This window comes from Gracilinanus agilis, chromosome 2 (genome assembly GCF_016433145.1).
Source record: "Gracilinanus agilis isolate LMUSP501 chromosome 2, AgileGrace, whole genome shotgun sequence".
Lineage (NCBI taxonomy): Eukaryota > Metazoa > Chordata > Mammalia > Didelphimorphia > Didelphidae > Gracilinanus > Gracilinanus agilis.
In genome coordinates this window covers 621,642,470-621,668,352 of record NC_058131.1, presented here as the reverse complement: position 1 = coordinate 621,668,352, position 25,883 = coordinate 621,642,470, and the positions used below count along the sequence as shown (strand labels likewise).

The following is a 25,883-nucleotide window of genomic DNA, read 5'->3' as shown; positions in this document are numbered from 1 at the left end:
ATAACTGTACCTAGCCCTAACCTACATTTAATAAAACTTGATATTTGAAGCAAAATCTCTTGGGAGTCTAACTTGATTTTGTTTTAAGTTCTGAATTAAGGTTTAAAAGTCTCAAGTATCATTGAGTCAGTAATGTGCCACTAGAAGGAAATGCCTCAAGCTACTTAAAGGGAGTATGATCCCCAAATTGTTACAGGTGGATGCCTGTGTCTGGAAAAAGTTTAGGGGACAACCTTGGTATAGCTGAAAGTAGGATCTCCTTGACTCAGTTCCCCCATTTTGATATTTCCTTTTTCTAAATATGGCTGTTTTCCACTTGATCAATCCTGAGCCTGTCTATGATACCCTATGAATAATGTGGAATTTTGCTACATGATTAGATGTTCCAAATATTAACTACAATTCTTACCTGAAATTAAATAGAACTAAAGATGCTTTATCCTATTATACCTATATAGAGTCATTCTGCATCCTTAGACTTAGATCTGGAGGACCAGTCTTGATGCTGTTACAACCATGTCCTACTTGTTCCTTCAACATCAAATTTCTCTAATTGTGCAGGTAAACTTGTAATTTTTTTAATATAATAAATCTTGTGCACCTCTGAATTACTAGAATAGGATCAAGTAGGAAAGACCTTACAGTGTTCACTCTAAATTAGTAGTCAAATCCATATCCTAAACTTTAGGACCTAAAGCAACTGAGTAATTTATTTCTTGCAACTGCCACCCCCTTGCTAGTAGTTTTGATATGGGGATAATATCTTTGGGAGGAGAAGGAGGGGTTGAAACACAAATGCAAATTTTTTCCAATATGATAAAGATGTAAAAGCTTTTAAAAAGTTAAATGAAATATAACTGACATCCAAATGTTTCTAAGATAGTAAGTTTTAAAAATTGGATCAAGAATTCTTTATTTTAAATTGCACTGATAATTGTGAAAAGAATGAAATTATGTTCCTGTCTGAAGCATTTAGTGTAATAATTTTAAGGGAAAGATGGACCCATTTTATAATTCAGGCCTTAATAGATTCTTTTTAAGATTTTCCTTCAGCCTGTTTTTGGAGTGTCTACATTAGGCATAGGGTTTAGGTAAAGATAGAAATAATTAGTGGTATATTAAAAAACTGAAATTTTATGAATTTCCAGGAGAATTGTGGGCTCATAATTTAATGTTCTTCTAGTTTTCACCACATAAACTATTTTCTGGTAAATCAAATGTAGGAGGTTGTACTAAATTGTAAGTCTTATTACTGCCAGATTTTAGGAGAATTACTTAAGAATCACCTTAGGAGACATGGAACAAGAGAAGTGGAATTTCAAGGAGAAGACCTGTTCAGAGCTGCCCTGAGAATAAGGCCTATTCCAGAACATCCAAGAAAAGATATTTCTTGGGATCAGACTATTACATGTGAAAAGAAGGATTCAAAATGAAATACGCATATTAATTGGTTACTGGGGCTAGGTTATTAGGATGCTATTTAATACTAATGAACACCATAGTGTTAATTTTACTTTTTGTTCATGGTGTTTATGGTTGTTGAGTTATCTAGGTTGCCTAGGTGACACGTAAATCTCTCCTTTAAAATCAGTCCAAGGCAAGCCCTGTAAGTAATATGAATTTCTCACTTGAAATTGGGAAGTTGACTTGGGCCACAAGTGAGTCCATCTCCTTCCTTCAAATCAAGGTGGATTCTTTAGCTCAAATGGTTTTACAAAATCACATGATTCTGGATCTCCTAAATGCATCAAAAGGAGGAATCCATACTATGATTAATCAATTTTGTTCTTATATTAATCAGACAGGAGAAACTGTGACAAGTCTACAAAAGATCCAACAAGTTATATAAGAAACAGAGCTACCTTCCCCCTGAGACTCTGGTGGATTCCTGCTTCTGGGTCCACGTGGCTATAGGATTATAACCTGTTTAGCCACCATTGGTAAATGGACCCTTATTGCCCTCTTTCTTATTATTCCTTTTTGATGTTGTCTTGTTTATTGTGTTAAAACCTGTTGTAGATTAGCATCAAAAAGCTTATGGCAATAAAATATTGGTGATATTGACTATAAGTCTTACAGAATAGTATATCCTGTCGATCAAAGGGGGAATTGAGAAAATCAAATCGATTCTATTTTGTAATAATCTATATTCTGTTATCACTGCTGACATTTTGCATACTGCCTAAGTTAAGTTCCTTTGTCTCTGAGTTAAGTTCGTGTCCATGAGTTCAATAATTCAGTTTTCCTCTTTGAGTTAAGTTTTAAAGTTCAGTTTCCTTACAAATTGCTTTAATTAAAAGAAAACCCACTATCTCCATGCCACTAGCTGCCCTTGTGCAATCAGAAGAAATCTGTTTTCTATATACCATTAGTTATTCTACAAGGTAGACTAAATCAGAATTTTCTAGATGGAAGGCAAGGTTGCTGCTGGACTATATTCCCAATTTCTAGTCAGTCATTATCATCCCCCATGCCTGTGATGATTCAGATTTTATAACCAATCATGATGTGTTCCCCACCTATGATGCTTTAGGTTTTGTAACCAATCATATTGTTTTCTCTACTTATGATGTTGTCTTCCCCCCCCCAATATGTGAATCTGCAGTTCTAAGAAAACAGCTTACAACTATTTAATGATTTGTTTATGAGGAAATAAAACAAAACAAAATACTTGGGAATAAAAAGGGAAACCAGCATGAGAGAACTGGTTAAAATAAATAAAAATATTAATAAAGTAGGGAAGGTTCCTGCATATTACATGTTTTTAAAGCATTGCCTTCCAAAATATTACACATGATTATCCTACTACTTCAATTCTTCAATGGATTTGTGATGTAATGAATGTAATTAGTCCTGCCAAACAGCACAAATTGCAACCTTCCCTAGCCTTTTTTTCCAATAAAAACAACTCTTATACATGTACATAAGTAATTTACAGATTTATTCAAAACACTGGAAGTCTAACACAAAGTCCCTTTCTTATGGACATCATAGCAATAGCTGGTCTCTCCATCTAAATTATCTTCTTTTCTAATCACTCATTCCCTAGATAATATATCTTCTTTTGTGAATGTTCATCATTAGCAATATGACAGAGCATATTTAGTTAGTAGAGTGCTATTTCTCAAAGTATACATTTATACATTAAGGAATGCACAAAACATCACTGATAAGGTCAATTCAGTCACTGGAATTTAGTTAAATATTTATAAACACATTTTAAACTTCTTGAAGAAATCTAGATATACTATGTTTCAAAATTAAATGGCATTTGTTTCATGTTTACATCAGTTTTATGCTTTTTTAAGTAGAAACAAGTCACCTTACCTTCAAACCTGTGCAAATTTCTGAATCATAAAAAAATCTGTTTATAATTTTAGTTCCTTTCTATAAGTTTCACCAGCAGTCTTTGAAGGACAATGCAAAAGGATACTTTTTTACAATGCTTTCAAATCAATAATCCAAATGAGCAAAATTCCTAAAAATCTACTTTCTACTGCCTACTGGAAATTGTTTAAAAATTCATTTTTAAAATATAATTTAGAAGTAATAATATTCTAATTATTTAAATCTGTGCTACTCAGAAAAAAAATCTTCACCCCTGCAATGAATTTCCAACTCAAATTAAAGAACTAAATTGTCCCAGTATTCTTTCGAGTCTCATACCTATAGTTTCAGGGAGATCCAGGAGCTCATTGTGCTGCAAGTCAAGGTTGGTGATTTGAATGCAGGTTCCAATCTCCTTTGGAAGGTGCTCCAGTTGATTGTGAGCTACATCCAAGGTTATGAGGTTACATAATTCACCTATGAATTGATTAATATTATATTAGTATTACATAGACCACATAAAGATAGAAGCTCTCTGAATAATACTGTTAAGGCAATAAGTACTTCTTTAATTAAAAAAAAAGACTTCTAAATACTTACAAAAATTCTTAAGATATATCAAGCATATCAATTTCATTGAAAACAATGTTTTGTGGCAAACAAAAAGTTACCCTTAGATTTTACAAGTTAACAAAACAATTCAAAGAAAATGGCATATTTTCACATTTGCTATTAAAAAAGTCAATGATACAAAGTCAAAACTTTTATTTCAAAATGACAACTAATAAAAGTTTAAATAATGCTTTCTATGTATAAAAATTTTGCTATATTATTTTAAACTACTAAAAATGTAAATAATTGGTCCAAATAAGCTACTTATTTTAAACTTTGCCATATAGTATTTTATATTTTTTCCACAAGTACTTCTTTTTTAAGGTTATAATGTATTTTTGATATTGTATTTTCCCAATTACATGTAATAATTTTTAACATATAGTTTCTGAAGTTATAAAATCCAAACTTTCTCCCTTCCTCCCTCCCCTGCCCTCTCCCTGAGATGATAAGCAGTTTGATCTGGGTTATACATGTATGATTGTGTAAAACATATTTCCAAATTGATCATAGTTATGAGAAGAATACTCATAATAAAAACAAAACACAAAAATAAAAACACAAATAAAATAAAATAAAAGTAAAAAATAATATGCTTTGATTTGCATTAAGATTCCAACAGTTCTTTCTCTGGAGGTGGATACAATTCTTCGCCATAAATCCTTCAGAATTGGCTTGGATCATTTTTTGCTGACAATAGCCAAGTTTTTCACAGATGATCATTCAATAACATTGCTTTTACTGTAAACAATGTTCTCTTAGTTCTGCTTACTTGAATCTGCATCAGCTGATGTAGGTCTTTCTAGCTTTTTTGTAATCATCCTGCTCATTTTTTTATAGCACAACAGTATTCCATCAAAATAGTATACTTTAATTTGTTCAGCTGTTCCTCAATTGATGGACATCCCCTCAATGTTCCAATTCTTTGCTACCACAAAAAGAGCTAAATAGGTCCTTTTCTCTCTCTCTCTTTTTTTTTAAATCTCTTTAGGATACAGACCTAATAGTGGTATTACTATATCAAAAGGTATAGTTTTATACTCTTTTGGGTATAGTTCCACTTATCCCTCCAAAATGGTTAGATCAGTTCACAACTCCACTAACAATGCATTAGTATCCCAATTTTGCCACATTCCTCCAACATTTATCACTTTCTTTTACCGTCATACTGGCTAATCTGATAGGTGTGCAGTGGTACCTCAGAATTGTTTTGATTTACATTTCCTTAATCAAGTGTGATTTTGAACATTTTTCATATGATTATTGTTAGCTTTGGTTTCTTCATCTCAAAACTTCCTGTTTATATCCTTTGACTGTCAATTGAGAAATAACTTGTATTCTTATAAATTTTACTCAGTTCTCTATATATCTGAGAAAAGACACATTTATCAGAGAAAATTGCTGTAAATTTCTTCCCAGTTTGTTTCCCTTCTAATCTTGATTACATTGGTTTTCTTTGTATAAGAACTTTTTAATTTGATATAATCAAATTATTCATTTTACATCTCTTAATCTTCTCTATCTCTTGTTTGCTCATATATTCTTCTTACTGACAGATCTGACAGGAAAACTATTCCATGCTTCCCTGATTTGCTTAAGGTATTATCACCTTTTAAGTCTAAATTATACACATTTTGATTTTATCTTGCTCTAGGGCCTTGTTGGTGAACCTATGGTATGCATGCCAGAACTTGCCAGAGGGGGCTGTGCCCCTCCCTCTCTTCACATGAGCCTGAGGACATTTCTCACATTACCCACCCCTCTGACCAGTAGTCAAATGGGAGTGCTTCTTATCTCCCCTGCCTGAGGTAAAGCAAGAGGCTCACATGCAGCTTGAGAGTTGCAGTTTGGGCACTCAGTCTCCAAAAGGTTTTTCATCACTAGATAGTGTGTGAATATTGATTTATACTTAGTTTCTGCCATATTGTTTTCTAATTTTCCCAAGAACTTTTGTCAAATAGTGAGTTTATATCCTAAAAGTTCAGATTTGGGAGTTTTCCAAACACTAGATTGCTATGGTCATTTACCCTATATATTGTATATCTAATCTATTCCACTAATCCACCATTCTATTTCTTAGCCAGTACCACCACATTACTTTGATGATTACTGATTTGCAATACAATTTGACATCTGGTACTGCTAAGCCATCTTCCTTCCATATTTTTTTCGTCAGTTCCCTTGATATTCTTTACCTTTTGTTCCTCCAGGTGAATTTTATTATTTTTTCTAGATATATAAAATAATTATTTGGTAGTTTGATGGATATATCACTGAATACATTAATTTATGTATTACTGTCATTAGTTGCCTTAGAAACAAACTGACAGATGAGCATTTCCTTTCCTTTGGCCCCCTCTTTAAAAAGTTTGCCCATCACTGGCCCAGATTCATAACTATTAAGTGTCAGATGAGGGAGCTGAACTCAGATCTTCCTAACTCCAAATCTAGTACTCTCTACTACACTATGACACTTCTCCAAGAATATTTCTGATTTTCAGTTATGGTGAATTAAAAGTCATTTTGTTCTGAGAATTTCATAAGGTCACCTGGGTGTTATGTAATTCTACTCCTAGGGCTCTTTGCTTGAGAAATAATCAATGTATCTATTTCACTGTGGAGTCACTGACATTTAAAGTTATTTCTGCTAGAGTAACTAAAATATACAACAGTCCATCAGCTGCAATTGATTTACTTAGCAACAGCTCTATTTAAGTAAGATGCTTTTTTGTCAACACTTACTAAGCACTTATTACATACAAAGAACTGTGAGGTACTAGAGATACAAAGATAAAAAAGAGTCGATCTTCAAGGAGTTTACCGGTTTATATCCCAGAAAAATTACAAACAACAACAACAAAAAAAGATCTAACTGTACAAAAATATTTATAGCAGTACTATTTGTCCTTCCAAAAACTTGGAAATATATCACGTGCCCAATGATTTGGGAATGGCTTACCAGCCAATAGTCGATAAACTTTAAGTAACTATTATAAGTCAGGGAACTCAACACAGGGGCATGATGTTTATGGAGTCAAAGCAGAGCAACCAATAGGAAAGAAGTGTTAGTTGAACAATTTTGTGTCCTCTATAAGGTCAGGGTTTGGGAGCACTTTATTGCTCAGCCCTTCAATAGGTGAGGAGAGGCAACCTAGAATTCTGAGGAGATGCTGAGTATCAAAGATGAATCAATCTCCATGACGATGAGATTACAAGTGATGAGTTTATGATAGGCGAAGCATGATATTTTTTAATCAAAACCAAACAAGTGTTATGATTGTTTTATACAGCAATACCATAATAGAACATTATATAGGATGCATAACAATTAAACTGTGCTATAAATATGTGCTTTTAAAGATCAAAGAAATGTCAGATTTGTATGAAGTGATGTAGAGTAAGCAAGGCAGAAATGAGTATACACAATTATAATGATATAAATGATGATTTCAAATATCAATAAAATAGAATTTATAAAACACTTGTCCTAATGAATGAGAGATTATTACAGCATAAGGCTATATATTCTACATTCTCTTATTCTGTTTTATATAAACTGTTATTGGTATAGTCTAGGAGACTTGTATGATGTAGCCGAAGAAAATTTATCAATTTTTAAAAAGGAAAATGTGTGACCAAAAAAAATATGGAGAATTACCATTTTCTCTTATCTCCACTAACTTTTTTTTTTAAACCCTTAACTTCTGTGTATTGGCTCATAGGTGGAAGAGTGGTAAGGGTGGGCAATGGGGGTCAAGTGACCTGCCCAGGGTCACACAGCTGGGAAGTGTCTGAGGCCAGATTTGAACCCAGGACCTCCTGTCTCTAGGCCTGACTCTCAATCCACTGAGCTACCCAGCTGCCCCCTCTCCACTAACTTTTTTTTTTTTTAAACCCTTAACTTCTGTGTATTGTCTCATAGGTGGAAGATTGGTAAGGGTGGGCAATGGAGGTCAAGTGACTTGCCCAGGGTCACACAGCTGGGAAGTGGCTGAGGCCAGATTTGATCCTAGGACCTCCTGTCTCTAGGCCTGACTCTCAATCCACTGAGCTACCCAGCTGCCCCCTCCCTCTCCACTAACTTTTAAAAAAATTGTATTTTATTTTTCCAATTATATGTAAAAACAAGTTTTCACATTCTTATTTTAAATTTTAAGTTCCAAATGTTACCCCCACTCCTTGAGAAGACAAGAAATTTAATAAAGATTATACATGTTTAGTCATGCAAAACATATTTCCACATTAGCCATAATAAGAAAGAAAACACAGACTAAACAAAAAAGGAAAAAAATGCTTCGATCAAATTCAGACTCCATCAGATCTTTCTCTGGAGGTAGACAGCATTTTTCATGAGTCCTTTAGAATTTTCTTCAATCATTTTATTGCTGAAAATGGCTAAGTCATTAACAACTGATCATCATACAATTCTGCTGTTACTATATACAATGTTCTCCTGGTTCTGCTCACTTTTCAGCTGATGTCTTTCCAGGTTTTTCTGAAACCATTCTGCTTGTCCTTTATCATAGCAAAAGAGTACTCCATTATAATTATATACCACAACTTGTTCAGCCATTCCTCAATTGATGGGCAAAAAATCATTTTCTAATCATTTGCCACCACAAAAAGAGCTGCTTTAAATATTTTTGTATATGGGTCCTTTTTCTTTTTCTTTTCTTTTCTATCTCTTTGGGATACAGACCTAGTAGTGGTGTTGCTAGATCAATATGACCTTTGGGCATAGTTCAAAATTGACTTAAATGTTGACTGGATCAGTTCACAGCTCTACCAACAGTGCAGTGCATTATTGTCCCAATTTTTCCCCATCCCCTTCAACAATTATCATTTTACTTTTCTGTCATATTAGTCAATCTGAGAGATATGAGGTAATACCTCAGAGTTGTTTTAATTTGCATTTCAGTAATCAATAGTGATTTAGAGTATTTTTATGACTATAAATAGCTTTTATAACTTCTGAAAATTGCCTGTTCATATCTTTTAAACTCAAATAACTCTTTAAAAAAAAAAAGGAATTATAAGCTAGAGGTAGAGAAATTCCAGCTGAATCCATGGAGCAAGAAAGGCAAGAAATTCAACAAAGTAACCTGGACAACTCTAATCCTTAAGGCAATCACTCAGCAATGCTCTCCTATCAGTCTCTAGATTACAGCAAGGCTCACAAACTGACCCATGACCCACAGACCAGTGCTTTGAGGCCCATACAAGGATTCCACTCCTACTGCAGACTGTTGGGCTCCACTTCCTTGCTTCAGACCACAGACTATGACTCCCTAATTATGGTTGAAAAGATGGGAGTAATGAGGGGACAGAGGGAATTGGGCTTCCCAAAGTTACAGAATCCATGATGGTAAATACACCACTCAAAACACCCAACTCTCTCTCCCCAATCATCTAAAAAACAGTTGAAAGTGCTGATTCAACCCAATCAGAGAAAGAAATAACAGACAGAACTGGAACAAGGGGGCAGCATGCCAAATCAGGCCTGAAGAAAAGGGAGCTGAAATGTAGGTAGGTACAATCATGTCTTCCCTGATTAGTATAGAGCCTGAGGCTGGCGAAAAGCAAATTCCCCAACATGAGAGTATGGAGGGAAGGAAAGAAGAAAGGAAAAAAACACTGTGCTAATTAAGCCCTTTGTAAACATTATCTAATATGATCCTAACAACTATGAGAGAGAGATTCTATTATTATCTCTATTTTAGTTGAGAAAACTGAGGGAGAGATTTAGTGACATAAGTATCTGAGGCATTATCTGAATTCAGGTCTTTCTGACTCCAGGCCAAGTACTCGATCTACTGCCCTACCTAGCTACCCTTCTATAGAAGTCAGTCATAGAAAAACACTTTATGGAAGCAAAGAACTAGAAACAAAAGTAGGTATCAAGTGAAGTATGCCTGTGTTATATTAATATGATATGACCATACAGTAAGAATTGATCAAAGATCTTTATGAATTGATTTGAGTGAAATAAGTAAAACCAAGGGAATAATATGCACAATTACTACAAAAATGAAAATGAAAAGACTACTAAAGAGAAACTAAATTATATGTAACTGCAAAGTTCATAAAGGTCCCAGAGTACAGATAGTGAAACATACCTCCCTCCTTATAGCAGAGATAAAGAACTTCTAGGGCTTAATATTGTATATTCTGTAGCCAGTTTGTTTTGGGGTTTTTTCTCTATGATGGAGAGTGCGATCTGGATGAAAGGAGAAGGGAAATATTTCTGGAAATGACTGATATAAAAATAAAGTTTAGGGGCAGCTGGGTAGCTCAGTGGATTGAGAGCCGGGCCTAGAGACAGGAGGTCCTAGGTTCAAACTCGGCCTCAGCCACTTCCCAGCTGTGTGACCCTGGGCAAGTCACTTGACCCCCATTGCCCACCCTTACCAATCTTCCACCTATGAGACAATACACCGAAGTACAAGGGCTTAAAAAAAATAAATAAATAAAGTTCATCAATAAAACTTTATTTACGTGGAAAAATGGAAATAAAAATAATCTCATATGTACTTAACCACTAGGAAATTCTGGTGAAGAGACTGGTTAAAATGGAATACATTCATTCTGGGAAACAAATTTTCAGGTCAGATAAGGATAAAAAATAGAAGACAAGAGGATTGAGGACTATTAAATTTAAATTTCTTAAGAGTTATATTTCTTTCAGTTTCCCACTTTTTCAGCATCTTTTCCACAAAAATGTCACTAAAATACAACTCTCTTAGCATAGGCAGTCATTTAACAATTGATAATATAATTATAAATAGGTTAAGACAAAAACACAATAATCAGTATTCAATTCTAACTACTGAGAAAATATATTAAGAATTCAATTCCAATGAACATTGTAAATTGACTCCTATGTACAAGATACTATTGGTCAAACCTGTAGAAACAAAGACAAATAGTCTCTGCCCTTAGAGAGCTTATGATCTCTGATGAGTGAGACCTTAATTGCCAAGGATACACCCTTACACTATGCTCTCATCACTTCCTTTCCCATGGCCTCCAGGAACCTGTCCCCTTGATCTCATTAACTTTTCCTTATCCATTGACTTCTACCTCATCACCTACAAAATGGCCAGTCTCCCATTCTTAAAACAAAGTTCCCTTGATACTCCATTCTCTTGATAGACATATCCTACAAAAGTCTGTCTTCCCTTGTTGCCTTTCATTCATGTTGTGGTCCCTTGTTTTCTGGTTTTTGAACTCACAAACTAAAACTGTTCTCCAAGGTTAACAACACTTCCTAATTGCTAAATCCAATGACCTTTTCAAGTCCTCATTTTTCTTACCCTCCCAGTAAGCTTTTTTTTTTTTTTTAATTTTAAACCCTTAACTTCTGTGTATTGATTTATAGGTGGAAGATTGGCAAGGGTAGGCAATGGGGATCAAGTGACTTGCCCAGGGTCACACAGCTGGGAAGTAGCTGAGGCCAGATTTGAACCTAGGACCTCCTGTCTCTAGGCCTGGCTCTCAATCCACTGAGCTACCCAGCTGCCCCCCTCCCAGTAAGCTTTTAACTATTGGTCACTCCCGTTTTCCTGCATGTGCTCTTCTACCTTGACTTCCACAACACTACTTTCTCCTAGTTTTCTCCTGTAGCTCACCAAAACTTTTTAGCCTTCTTTGTGAGAACATCATTCTTTTCAACCCACCAAGTATAGGCATCCTGCCCTCCCCTCCCACCCCAGGTTCAATACTGGGTCCACTTCTCTTTTTTCTCTATATACTATCTCTCATGGTCATCTCATCACCTCCCATGGTTTCAATCAATAATCTATACAGTAGGACCTCATTTTACTCAAACTCAACACACATAATAAATTCATGTATATGTGATTAGCAATAGAAAAAAAATAAAGGCAGAAAAATATGGAAAATGAAAATTTTTAAATTATGCACTAAATGCATGCCATTTTTCCAAGTGGCACAGTCTTGGAAGTTCTTCCAATCATGTTGATTCTCAGTTTGAGAAGCATTAATGTGAGCATTGCTTTATTTTGCAATAAACATTAGCTCTTACATTCGTTATTGTCTGGAGTCCTTGCTTATAACACGTTGTGTCTCCATCAGAGCAATACTTCTCTGTGTTTCACCAATGCTATTTAGTTATTAATAATGGCCCCAAAGTAGTACTATGAGTAGTGATGCTGGTAGCTCTGATAAATGTAAGAAAAGTCATTAAGTGCCTAGGTATGTTCACATTAGACATACTTATTAAATAATGGGGTTCATTATTATGCATAATTTTCAACTTACATGAAGGGTCTTACAACATAATGGTTGTGTAAAACAAGATTCTAATGTATTTGGATTATTCTCCAAACTATCTATGTATCTATCTGTGTATGTGTATATGTACATATGTCTGTATATGTATAGAGCCCTACTCTTTCTCCTTAAATCTGGTTTTATATTTCCAAATGATTGCAGGATATTTCTACCTGAATCTCCCTAAGGTTTCTCAAACTTAACATGTTCAAAATAGAGAAAAGCTGTTGATGGCTCAGTGGACAGAGGGCCAGGCCTAGATCCTAGGTTCACTTTAACCATCATTCATCTCAATTTTCCCTTCTGTAAACTGGGGACTTTTTTCATAGAGTTGTTGTGAGAATTGAATATTTGTAAATCTTATACTGATATATAAATGTTAGCTATTATTATTATTTCTTGATCCCTCTTAAGTTATTAGCACTTTCCCTCTTGAAATTACTTTTTATATAGTTTATATTTCCTTATTTTGATATCTGTTGTATTCAAATAAGGAAGCTTTGTAAACAATACATATCCAAATTTAAAAAATACACACCTGTATACAGTAGAATCAAGCTAATTGAATCCAATGGCTATTCTGAGTTATTGTTGTTTTATTGGTTTTTTTAATTCCCAGAATTTTGCTGTCATATAATATACACTTACTATGGTAGGCAATTAAATTTTTTTTGTATTGAACTGAATGCATCCAAATAAGTAAATATAAAGTAACCTGAAGGACAGAATGTTAACTGAGGGAATCAGGGAAGGTTAAGCCTTGAAAGAAACATTAACTGAGGAGATAAGAGAAGGTTAAGTCATAAAAGAAACATTAACTGAGGGTATTAGGGAAGGTAATGTCTTGAAAGAACAAAAATTCTGGGAGACAACAAGATGAAGAACAAGGACATTTCAAACCCAAGTGAATACATGAAGACAGCACATGAAATGTTAAATTTGAGAAACAACTAGAAGTCCAGTGCGACTGGAAAAAAGTTCATAAAAGCAAACTGGAAAGGTAAACTAGAAGAAGCCTGTGGAGAATGTTAAATGGCAGGTTGAACAGTATATTATGCTATAAAGGAAAAAGGCAATTCAGAACCAATGAAGATTTCTGAGCAAGGAGTAACATGGTCAAAATTCTGGTCACTGAAAGATTATTTTGGCAGTTGTATGGATAGTAGACTGGACAGGGGAAAGAAAAAAAAAAGTGTCCAGCTGCCAGAAAAGAGGCAATCAACCCCACTCCTTCAAATTACTCCAGCAAAAGCCTAAAATTTACACCAGGCCAAACAATGATAAAGAATTCCAATGAGAAAAACAGTAAATTACTTCCTCCAACCTAGAATTTCACAAAAAGAAAGCTAGATGCCAATAAGCTATAGAAAAATGGGCAGGCAATAAAGCCTGGGTCAGAACAAACAAACAAGCTGTAGAAGGCCCCTGGAGCAAGCCAGAGTCAAGTAATGAGAAAGTCACATGGTTAGGACCCTGGAAGTCCCAGGAACCAAAGTTTTGTTACAATAAAACAAAGCCCAAACTAGGACAGCTCAGCAAGGTGTGCCAAATCCTAGCATTCTGTCTTGAGTCACCAAAAGGGCTCTGAAGATCCAATATTTTGATCTTCAAAGATAAAGATCCTGGGGCAATGGGGGAAGAGGTGATAGAACTGGGAAGTAGAGGTCAATGCAAGAACTCTTTGTGAGACCAAATAGGATTAACAATCCCAACCAAAATATAGAGGGAACTGATCCTAGGCTGGGCAGAGTCCTAATTAGGAACTAAAGCTAGAGAAATGAGTATATCAAGAAAAACACCAACCAGTATTCAAAATAATTGAAGACATAACTCCATAACAATTGCAGAGTGTCTCAAAGGAAAAAATGAATATATCAGTAGACTATATTAATACCTAGAAAAAATGAAGCAAGAAAAAAAAAATTCAATGAAATAAAGCCCTGATAGGGAATAAATCATTTACAAAAGAAAGTAGTTATGCCTTACTCAAATAATGGACTCCCTGAAAACTGGAAGAGACCAAAAAGAAGTCAATGACTTAATTAGAGAGAAAAAGATATTAGAACAATATCAAAAAACTGAAAAATTAGAAGGAAATGTAAGACATATCTAATATCAAAAACAAATGCCTAGAACATAAAATGTAAAACTCACTAGAACTCCCCCAAAACCATGATTTTAGGGGGAGAATCCTGTTATGATATTTTCCATAAATGAAATCTGCTCAGATCTATAAGAAACAGAAGGTAAACTGAAGAAAGAGAGAATCCACTAATTACCTTCTTAAAGAATCTCCCAAAAGAAAATTACCAGGCATATCACTCTCAAAATCTGGAGCACACACATCATAGAAAAAAATACTGCAAGCAGCCAGGAGTTCAAGTACTAAGAAATCAAAGTCAGGATCACTCAAGACTTGGCAACTTCTATTATAAATGAGGAGATCTTGAAATACAACATTCCATTCCAAAAGGCAAAAAAGATATGTTTACAATGAAGAATAATTTACACTGTAAAGCTGAGTATAATTGAAGAGTAAGAAAAAATAGGCTATTGATGAAATGGAAGATATTCAGGCATTTCTAATAAAAGCATTGGTGTTAAATAGGAACTTTAAAATATAAACACTAGAGTTAAAAAGAAAGATACATTTATTTGAGCAATTGGGAGTTGTATGATGATGATGTAGTGCTAACAGAAAGAGAGAGACTTTTAAAAAGGTACATACTAGTATAGAAGGGATAAAGAAATGGGCAGAAATTGATAATTCTCATAATTGAAGTATATATGAAGAGTACACTAACATGACAGAAGTAAGCACCAGATGAACCTTACTCTTATTTGAAATAAATAAAATAGAGTTGAACACACACAGTTTGCTGGAAAACTATATCAAAGTCAGCACAGGAAAAGATGCAAGGTTGGAGGTGGATATTAAGAGAGAAAATAATAGCAGGAAGGTTAACAGTCCCAATTAAAACAAATGTCCTGATCCTAAATGGTAGTATTGAAAGGGGGAGGGAGGAGAATCAATATCCAAGGAATTGTTCATTAATTGGGGAATGGCTGAACAAACTGTGACATATGAATATAATGGATTATTGCTGCATTGTAGGAAATAACGAGACAATTTCAGAAAACCCTAGGTAGTATGAACAGATACAAAGACTTGAGAGCTAATAAATGTAAATAATCAACTGCATTTCCATGAAATGCATAAGGAAATATATTACTCCACTTCCCAAGAGGTGATATAGTCAAGGTCAGTCAATAAACATTTATTAAGTTCCTACAACGTACTAGGCCCTAAGCTGAGCCCTGGGAATACCAAAAAAAAAAAAAAAAAAAAAAAAAGTCCCTGCTCTGGAGGAATTCACAGTCTAATGGGGAAGATAAGAATTAAACAGATATAAGCAAGCTATATATAAGATAAGTAGGAAATAATTTTAAAAGGCAAGGCCCTAGAATTAAAAGTGGATGGAAAAGATTATAGAAGATGGGACTTTAGTTGGAACTTGAGGAAAGTCAGTGAAACCAGGAAGTAGAGAAGATGAGGACGCAAAACATTTCAGGCAACAGGGATTAGCCAGAGAAAATGTCCAGAGCCAAGAAATGGAAAGTCTTGTTAATGGAACATCTAGAAGACCAGTATCACTGTACTGAAAAGTATGTGGTGAGAAGCAAAGTATAAAAAGACTGAAAAGGCAAGGTGGGGAGAGGAGGGTTGTTTAATTTTGAAGGGCTTTAAACATGGAAGAATTTTGTATTTCAAATGCAAAAGGGAAGGAGAAAGGGAGCCAGCGGTGTTACTAGAAGGTTTTGCAGTTTAGGAAAATCAATTTGGCAAGTGAATGGAGATAGACGAGTGGAGAAACTTGAGGTAGGTAAAACCACCAGTAGGCTATAGCAATAGTCAAAATTTGAGGTGGCAGTATCAGCAAAGTCAAAATATTTGAGAGATTTGCAAAGATGAAATCGATAAGTTTGGAAATAAATTGAATGTGGAGGAGTGTGAGAAAGTGAGGAGTTAAGGATAACACGCAAGTTGTGAATCTGAGGAGCTAGGAAAATGGTACTCTCCTTGATAGTAACAGAGAAGTTGGGGGAGGGGGGAGTTTTTTGGTAAAAAGATAAAGAATTCTGTTTGAGATATGTGGAGTTTAAGATATCTAAAGGGCATCCAGGTTAAGATGTCTAATGGGCAACTGGAAAGGGAAAACTAGAAATCAGCAGAGAGGTCAAAGCAGCATAAGTAGCTTTGAAAATCACCAGAACAGAGAGATGTTAATTAAATCCATGAAAGTTGATGAGATCATCCAGTGAAATAGTATAGATCAGCGATTCCCAAAGTGGGTGCCACTGCCCCCTGGTGGGTGCTGCAGCGATCCACTTTTTTTGTATTATATTCTATTCTGAGTTCAATAAATAGTTTCATAATTTCCAGGGGGCACTAAGTAATATTTTTTCTGGAAAGGAGGCAGTAGGCCAAAAAAAGTTTGGGAACCACTGGTATAGATCAAGAAGAAAAGAGGGGTCAAGACATAACACTGAGAAACCCATGGTTAGCAGGCTGACATGGATGAAGATTCAGCAGAGACTGAAAGGTAGCCAGACAGATAAGAAAACTAGGAAAGAAAATAGTATCTCAAAAATCTAGAGAGAAAAAATTATCAAGGAAAAAAGGATGACAGACACTGTCAAAAGCTGCAGAGGTCAAGAAGACAAGTAAAATGAAAAATAGTTATAGGATTTGCCAATTAAGAGAGCACTGATAACTCTGGAGAAAGCAGTTTCAAGAATGAGGAGGACAGAAGTCAGAGTGAGAGGATAGAAGGGGAAGGTTATCGAATGACCTTTTCAAGTTTAGCCACAAAAGGCAAGAGAGATGGTTTGAGTTTGGGGAAAAGGGAGATAGAAGGATCAAGTGATAGGTTTTTTGAGGATGAGGGAGAGACAGACATGTTTATAGGCAGTAGAAAAGTAGGCAGTAGGAAGAGATGGATTGAAAGTAAGTAAATGAAGATACAAGGAACAATTTACATGAAACAACAAAACAATGATATAGAGGACTGAACAGGTAGGGTTCTTTTGCTCTGACAAGAAGAGCCACCTCTTCATGTGAAAGAGAAGTGAAGAAAACAATTGTAGAAGGCATCTGGATGATAGGAGGTGAGGAGAGAAAAAGGAATTTTCAATAAATGGCCTCGATTTTTTCAGTACAAGATTCTCATTGGAGAGAGGGGAAGCTTAAGGAGGGGGAAACAATGACAGAGAGAGTGTGACAGAAAGTTGATGAGAGGTATAGGACTGCCTAGCAAGATTGAGGACTCAGGTGAGGTTGTATGACATAAATCTGTAGTGGACTCTGTCAGGACAGTGGCATAATTTTCTCCTCTGTCAGTAGCAGCTGTGCAGGAGTAAAGGCTTGTGGGAGTGATCTAAGGCTGAGGCTAATCAGGGCATAATTTGTAATTACTTTCATCCCTTGTTTAAGAATACATCTTTTACTCATAGCTGTGAAAGGCCTGGGATCTGCATCTCTTCTAATTTTTTAACAGTATAATCTTTCATATTAAGGTTACATATATTTTGAATTGATTGTTGAATGCATCATTTTGGTCTAAGTTTAATTTCCACCAAACTTCATTCCAGTTTTCCCAGAAGTTTTAAGAAATAAGGAGTTCTTTCCTAATTACTATATAGTTTCAGGTTCATCAAAAACTAGGTTGGTGAGTTTCCCTGTGTCCAATTTCTCTTTGTCTAGTCTGTTCCTTCAATATAATTATGTAATCAATACCAAATGGCTTTGGTGATTGTTGATTTATTTTATACATATGAAATTATGTACAGAAGTAACATTACCCTTTCATTCCTATACTTTTTCATTATTTCTCTTAATATTCTAGATCAATTTGACTGGTATAACAAATATTCTGTGCAATTTTGTGGTTATTTTACATGAAATTTCCCTACTAGTGCCTCTTGGATTTTATTATTCCAAAAGAAATGTCAATTCTTGTGAGGCTATTTGTCATCTAACAATACTGCTGAAGGTATGTCTCAACTAGTTTCTTCACTAATTCCCTAAGATTTTCTAAATGAACCATATCTTCAATAAACAGGAAAAGATTAGTCTGTTCTTTGTCTATCTTTACATCTTCAAATAATTTGTTGATTTGTTCCTATAGCTAGCATTTCCATAACTATATTAATAAGAAGCTTTTTATGTGAGAATAAGAATCTTTTTTTAAGTCTTATATTTACTGGAAAAGCTTTCATCATATCTTCATTGCTATGTTTTTTATTTTATGTTTCTTATGCCATTTTTAAAAAGTCTTCCCATGTCTATTCTTTTTGGAGGTTTTCTTTTTTTTTTTTTTTTAAACATAAGTGAGTGTTGTCAAAGGCTTTTTCTTCCATCTGTTGAGATAATAATGTGGTTATGGATGTTAGTGCTTTTGATATAATTATGCTGATTGCTTTCTTAATTTCAGGCTATCCCTAGAAACCTGGCAAAAATCCAAATTGATCATAATGAATGATTTCTTGTAAAAATTATCTAAGTCAGGGGGCAGCTGAGTAGCTCAGTGGATTGAGAGCCAGGCCTAGAGACAGGAGGTCCTAGGTTCAAATCCGGCCTCAGACACTTCCCAGCTGTGTGACCCTGGGCAAGTCACTTGACCCCCATTGCCTACCCTTACCAATCTTCCACCTATAAGTCAATACACAGAAGTTAAGGGTTTAAAAAATTAAAAAAAAAAATTATCTAAGTCAGCTTGACAGAATTGTATTTAAAAAGTTTTTGGACTGATATTACTTAGTAATATTGGCCTAGAGTTCCCCTGTGCCTTTTATCCTTTCCTGATTAAGGTCAAAGGGCACTGTTTTGCCTCATGAATAGAGTCTGACAGAGTAATTTCTCAATTTTTTAAAACAATTTGCATAGTAGTTGGTACTAATTATTTTTTTCAGATTGATAGTATCCTTCTATGAATGCATCAGAATCAGGTTTTTTCCCCTTTTGGTAATTCTTTTACACCTAGTTCTATTCTCAATTTTTATTCAATTTTGTTTGACATGTCTATGAAGTTACTTTTTGCTCTGTTATTATCTATATAACTTTTTGATTTCCAGTTTAGCAATTTCCTCCTGTCAGATTCTCCTCTTTTATGCCTTTTTGTTCAGTCAGTTTTCAATCATGTCTGATTCTTCATGACCCCATCTAGTATTTTTTTGGCAAAGATACTGGAATGGTTTGCCATTTTCTTTTTCCAACCCATTTAACAGATGAGGAAACTGAGGCAAACAGGGTTAAGTGGCTTGTCCAAGGTTACAAGGCTAGTGTCTTAAGGCTAGATTTAAACTCAGGAAAATGAGACTTCCTGACTTCAAGCTCAGAACCCTATATACTGTGTCACAGCTTCTTTTATGGCACTGTAATTTTTAAATGCACATTCATTAAATATATATTCATTAATCCACTCATTTCTAATAATATTTCAGAGAACTATAATTTTTCTTCTAATTATTATTTTAGCTGAATCTCGGAGATTTTTGTTGTTTTATCACTATCTTTCTCTTTCAAATAATTATGGTTTCTATAATTTGTTCTTTGATCTACTCATTTTTTAAGATTTAAGTATTAAGTCTTCATTTGGGTGTCTTTTGTTTATGCTTCCTGACCTGATTACTATTTTTAATCACATTATGGTCCACTACTGTTTGTCTTTTTTAATTTATTTACAATATACTTGGGCCCCAACACATGGCCGATTTTTATAAAATTTGTATGTGATACAAAGCTACAGTATATTCTCCATCCCATTTAGAATCATTATACTTATTTTAGCTTTTCTCTAGTAAGTTGTTTCATCCTATTTTTTCCCTTTTATTTTTCTTATATCTGTCTAAACCTGAGGAACATTAAAGTCTCCTACTGCTGCTGAATTACCCTTCAATGTCTGCTTATAATTCAGCTAATTTTTCCTTATTTAGAAACTAAAACATCTGAAGCATGTTGATTTATTATTGGTTTGTTTTCTATTGATCCTTACAGCATAATTTCTACATTGTGAATTTTTATTTTTGCTTTACGTAGAATGATTGTAACTACTAAGGTTTTTTTAATTCATTTTAATATTTCATGTTAAATTCTTTCTTTAGTCTGTGTATGTCTTTGCTTTTTAGGTGACTCATTTAAGCCACACATTATAAGGTTTTGATTAACAATGTCACTTTCTTTGGTTTCACTTAATTGTTTAATCAATTCATATATTTATAAGTTCATATTTTTCTCCAAATGGCTCTCATGTGTTTTTCTGAATTTGAATATTTTTTGTTTCTTTTCCCCATTAAATGCAGTACTTTTGTATAAAGTGATTTTTGTATATCTATTCAAAGGAAACAATATCCCCTCAGGCTCTTTTCTTCACCTTCAAACCCCCTCCTCTCCCTGCTTTGTCTCACTTTTACTTACTGAGTTTTACTTATTAATTTCCTCTTCTTTCCTCCATAACAGAGTTATCTAAATCTTCCCTTTTTTAAAAGCAAAGTCTATCTTACCTTTTTGTTTGTATCTCTAAGCCTTAGCATACTGCTTTATGCATAGTAAATACTTTTAAAATGCTTTATTCTTTTATTCTCTCAGCTAAGTAGTTAATTCTTCTTTATTTTCTCCTTCAACTTTCTTTGTTAGTTTTTAAATTTCTGAACTTTTCTCCAAAAGGAATATCTTTACCTTGTTTTCCATTAATTTTTAATCCTGCTAACTATTTTAAACTTGTGATTCATTATATTTATTCCTTATACTAATTCTTTCTTCAGGTTTTAAGGTTCTCATGGATTTAAAATCTCTAAAATATCTATTGTGAGTTCTCTCTTCTAAACAATTTCTATGTTACTGCCTTGTAGATCTTACCTATCCTCTTCCTTTTCTTCTGTTGGGCCTCACTTTTAGAGGTATCAATTCCTTTGATGGAGAAGTTTTGCCATCTAGTAGAAATTCTCCTGCATCTTATATTATATATTCCATTTCTATCCCCTTTACTCCCCATGATCAACTTGTTTTCCATTTACCATAAAAGTTCTCTGAATCCATGTCATTTTGGATGCTGGTAGCACATACAAAGATTGACTCTCTTTTTCCTGAGGAAGAATGCTGTCCATAGAGGAATAATAATCTCAGAGTTTTATTCTCTAAGGATGAAATCTCTGCATACTACAACAATTAGAGGGTTCCATCTTTCATCATTGAATTAGTCGCCACCCTCATAAAAGTAAGTCTTCAGTTGTTATATTTTAACCCTGTAAGTATATTTTTTTTCTGGGTCCCCTCCCCTTTTTTTCTGGGGTAATTTATTTTATTGTTTATGCTTTCTTTAGTAGCAATATTTATTTCGTTTTCTTGCATTTCTGTTGTCTGTAAAGCAAATAATTTGCTCCTTTTTGGAAGGTACGAAGATTTCAAAGGATTTATCATACTAAATGTCGACCTTTTTTATTAATGTTTACACTAAGATTTGCAGGGTGTATCAATATATGGCACCCAGTCATAGTCTCCTAAGCAACACATTATTCTATTCTTCATTTTTTTCTTTAGATGTGTCATTCAGATTTCCTTTTCATTATTGTTGAGATAATTCTCTTGGTTGATTGAAGAATTTATAAGTTAATCACCATGCATCTGAGAGTTTGCATTATAATACATTTTTAGTATGTTTTGTTTTTCCTATAGGACATCTCTGAATTCTTTCAATTGGCACTTTGTTTTCCTTATTCAGAATTCTGGGCAATTTTCTTTCTTGTATTAAGCATTTTTATTTATCTTGTTCTATGATGCTTAAATTTTTTTCTTTGTACTATCATTCATAACAATGTATTTGTGGTTTTTTGGGGGGGGTTTAGTTTTGTATGAGTGTGCTCTAACAACCACCAATACAGAAATGTATTTGCCTGATAATAAAATTTTAATTAAAAACTTTAAAAGGACAAAAACTTTTTCTATGCATCAATGCTTTACACATGTAAGAGATGTTATAGGGAGATGTAGGTATACAATGATGTGAATGTATCTATGTATTCTCCCTAGTTGCAGATGATGGAGGAACACCAACCCCGATCCCTCTTGATAGTTGTTATAATTTCCCTTTTCTCTAACAGCTGCCCAGGGAGGACCCCGAAAGGTTAGGTGGATGGGTAACCCTTTCAGGTCCAACCTGGGGTTGGTTAAATTATTATAGGGCTTTAATTTGCTTTGGATCACGTTTGAAATCTGACTGGGTAGGCTCCCTTCCCAATGGTCTTGATAGAAAGTCCACTCAGGAAGGTACTTGTTAAACTCTCTTTATCTATAATCTATAATCAGGGAAAGGATAAACAGGATAAGGAAGGGGGATTGGAGACCCCTCAATCTATTATCTGTAACTAATTGACAATCAGGACTGGAGGCTATTGATCTAGTAAAAGCTGGAGCTTTATTCTCCACTACCCCTCTGGCCCAGCTTGGCCACAGCCAAGCCAGAGAATAGTGACTGCTATTGATGCAGCTGTGTAGGTGATGTTATTCTTTCAGCTTTCTCACTATCAGTGTTTGGTGATGCACTGGCTCTCACAGTCTTCAGGAAATATTCAGATTCTTCCTACCCTCTTCTTCAAAGACCTCCCAGCCTCCCTTCACCACCCAGAGACCCAGAGGCCTAAAGAGCTAGAAAGATTCAGAGACCTAAAGACCTAAAGAGCCCACAGACCCAACCCCAAACCCAAAAGACCCAAGACCAAAAACCAAAGACCCCTTCAAGTGGCTCTCAGGGGAATTTATACTGCCAGACCAACCGAAGTTTGCCTCTGGCTCATGGTATCTGGGAACATTCTATGCCTTCCAACTGCCTCCTCTGTCATTCAAAGGTAGCATCCATCATTTCCCAGGATGTGAATATAATAGAGATCATATGTTCTTTTACTTTGCTATATTTTGGTTCTCTTCTCCCAGATTGTCCCCAATCAGTTGTTCTACCTTTGTTTCTTTGGAAAAGCTGGTTGCTATGAATTCAAGTATCTCTCCCCATCCCTAACCCCCCCCCCCCAATCCTGCAATTATTTTTGCTCTGGAGACCTTGGATTCTATTTTCAGAGTACTATTTCTCTCCAACCATTTAGGATCCATGCTTTCATGGGGATCCACAGCATCTTCTGCCTCGTCAGGTATTGGTTCAGCTTACTTTCGTCTGGCAATACTCATTCAGAGATGTTTAGACTCACTTAGATGTTCATCTAAAACATCTTTCTGCCCATATTAATATCTTTCCTATTAATTTATCTACCTGTGCCCAAGAGTTTTTAATGAGGTTTTTTCCTGAGATCTTTGGTAATTTCAATTTTTTTTCTTTATATTTTCCTCTCTCTGTCTCCTTCCTGTTTGATGGTGGAGATCCTAGGGCTGTACCTAAAACTTTCTTAGCCTCCTCTCACATTAGGCGATGCTCTTTTTAATCAACCTTACCCCTTGCCAAGTACTTTTAAGGGGCTAGATCTGGTTTCAATCGGATGACAATTCCCTTTTCTAACTCCAGATCTTTCTATATTTTTAGTTATCTGGTTGTGTTCTCCATTAGTGCAGTGTGTGCTCCAGATTGTTTTCCTATACACTCACATCCTCCACAAAGTTGAGAAGGAAGAATAGTTCTGCTACCTATTCCCATAGAATGGAGGGGTAAGAGCAGGGGCAGGTTATGTTAGCAGAAACTGCACCAACAGCAAAGAAATGGCTCACTGGATACCAGAGCACAAGTCCAAAGTGCTGCCCTGTCAGGGCAAGGGAGTTGGTGGGAGAAGAGTTTAAAGATCAACAGATTAGCCTTTCTATTGAAGATTACTGAAATTTTATTTGAAGGCTGAGATTTCATCATACCAAGGAATTTTATAACCAACAAAAATACTTTATTCATAACAACAGATTGTTCTAATAGCAAACTGAACAGACTTGACTTATTATTGCTACTTCTAAAAGAAATAAATTATTGGAGGCAAATACTCTTGGATTAAATTTTTATATAATGACTGAGAAAAAGTAATACCTTGATCTGCAATTCTAATCAGGATTCCACAGCATATTAGAGGAATTAACATAATATAGTACATACTTTAAAATAAATGCATAAACACACGCACAACCTAAAACTTGGCACCTGAATAAGTGTTGACTCTTTCAAAGTAGTCATCTTGGAAGAGATAATGTACCCTTTAATTATTGCAGCAATGTTACTCCCCCCCCCCCATTATTATTATTTTTTAACTAAAACCTTTATCTACTTTTGAACATCATAATGACAAAAATTCATACTGGGTAGATTATTTGAAGACTAAAAAAAAAATAGAAATAAATTTAGTGAATAAAGTGGATGGCCAAATTGATGAATACTGTTTGATCAAGGATATGATTTTACTGAAGCCAGGTAGGTGGCTCAATGAACTGAGATGCAGGCCTAGAAATAGGCAGACATTCAAATATGGCATCAGATATTTATTAACTGTGTAACCCTAAAGAAATCACTTAATGTTCATTGCCTGGTCCTTACGACTCTTCTGTCATGGAACCAACATACAGTGTTTATTCTAAGACAGAAGGTAAGAGTTAAAAAAAAAAAAGATATAATTATAAAGCAGTGAAGTCAGTTTTATGGAGAATTAGCTCCAAAAGTGATTCTAAAGATATGGATTAGTGAAGACATACAGTATATATTCAACCATTTTAATAATTTACTTCAAAGACATCAAAAGTTCGAGTATACCTGACCTCAGCTATAAAGTTTGGGCACATATTCAGAAACACTGAACATATTTTATAAATCAAGGTATCCCCCAGAAATTTAGGAAAAACTTTACCCAAAGCAGTTAAATTTTTAAAAAGATAAACCTAAAGAATTCTACAGATAAACTATTTGCTTGAAACAGATATAACTTCAACTTCTTTATTAGTGAAAAGATTTTATTTAAAATATTTGAATTAACATTTATTAAGGAAAGTAGTCTGTAGTTTTCATTGCTATATCTTTCCCTAGTTTAGGTATTAGGACTTTATATTATATTATATTATATTATATCATATCATATCATATATCATATTATGTATCTTATAAAAGAAGTCTGGTAGTGGTGTTTTTTAATTGTTGAGAATAATATGTGTGGTATTAGTACTTATTTTCCTTACAAATTTGATAAAATTCTGTGAATCAATTAAGAGGAGTTTTGTTTTTCAGGATTTCCTTTTACAGTCAGAATTTTTTCCTTTTCTGACATTGGATTAGATAAGATCTCTACTTTGGTATTCTGCTAACCTGAATATTTTATCTTAATAAAGACCTTCACTTTTTCTGTTGGGTTCTCTGTTTTTATTTGGGGGGGGATGGGGTACAACAGCAGATACTGACTATTCTTTTTATTCCGATTTTGTTGTGAATAAACCTGATTCATTTGTTATTTTGTTCATTTTATTTTCTACCCTCTTTTTTTTATCAAGTTGTCTAAAGATTTATCAGTTTGTTTTACCATTGTGACATTTTTATTTTTCTTCATGTTTATTTTATTACATTTGAATTCCAACTTGTTTCCTTCTCTTCCTCCCATCCTCAAGCTAAAGAAGGCCAACATATGACACA

The 25,883-nt window shown here is 34.5% G+C and overlaps 1 protein-coding gene across 2 annotated transcripts in view; it reads right to left on the bottom strand.

Annotated features, from left to right (window-relative positions):
• Positions 1–25,883, bottom strand: part of SHOC2 (SHOC2 leucine rich repeat scaffold protein) — a 147,414-nt gene that overhangs the window by 44,376 nt on the left and 77,155 nt on the right. For both annotated transcript variants that reach the window (XM_044665573.1, XM_044665572.1), the window contains exon 3: positions 3,667–3,804. In XM_044665573.1, coding sequence (XP_044521508.1) covers positions 3,667–3,804 — 138 coding nt within the window. The remainder of the gene's footprint in view (positions 1–3,666; positions 3,805–25,883) is intronic.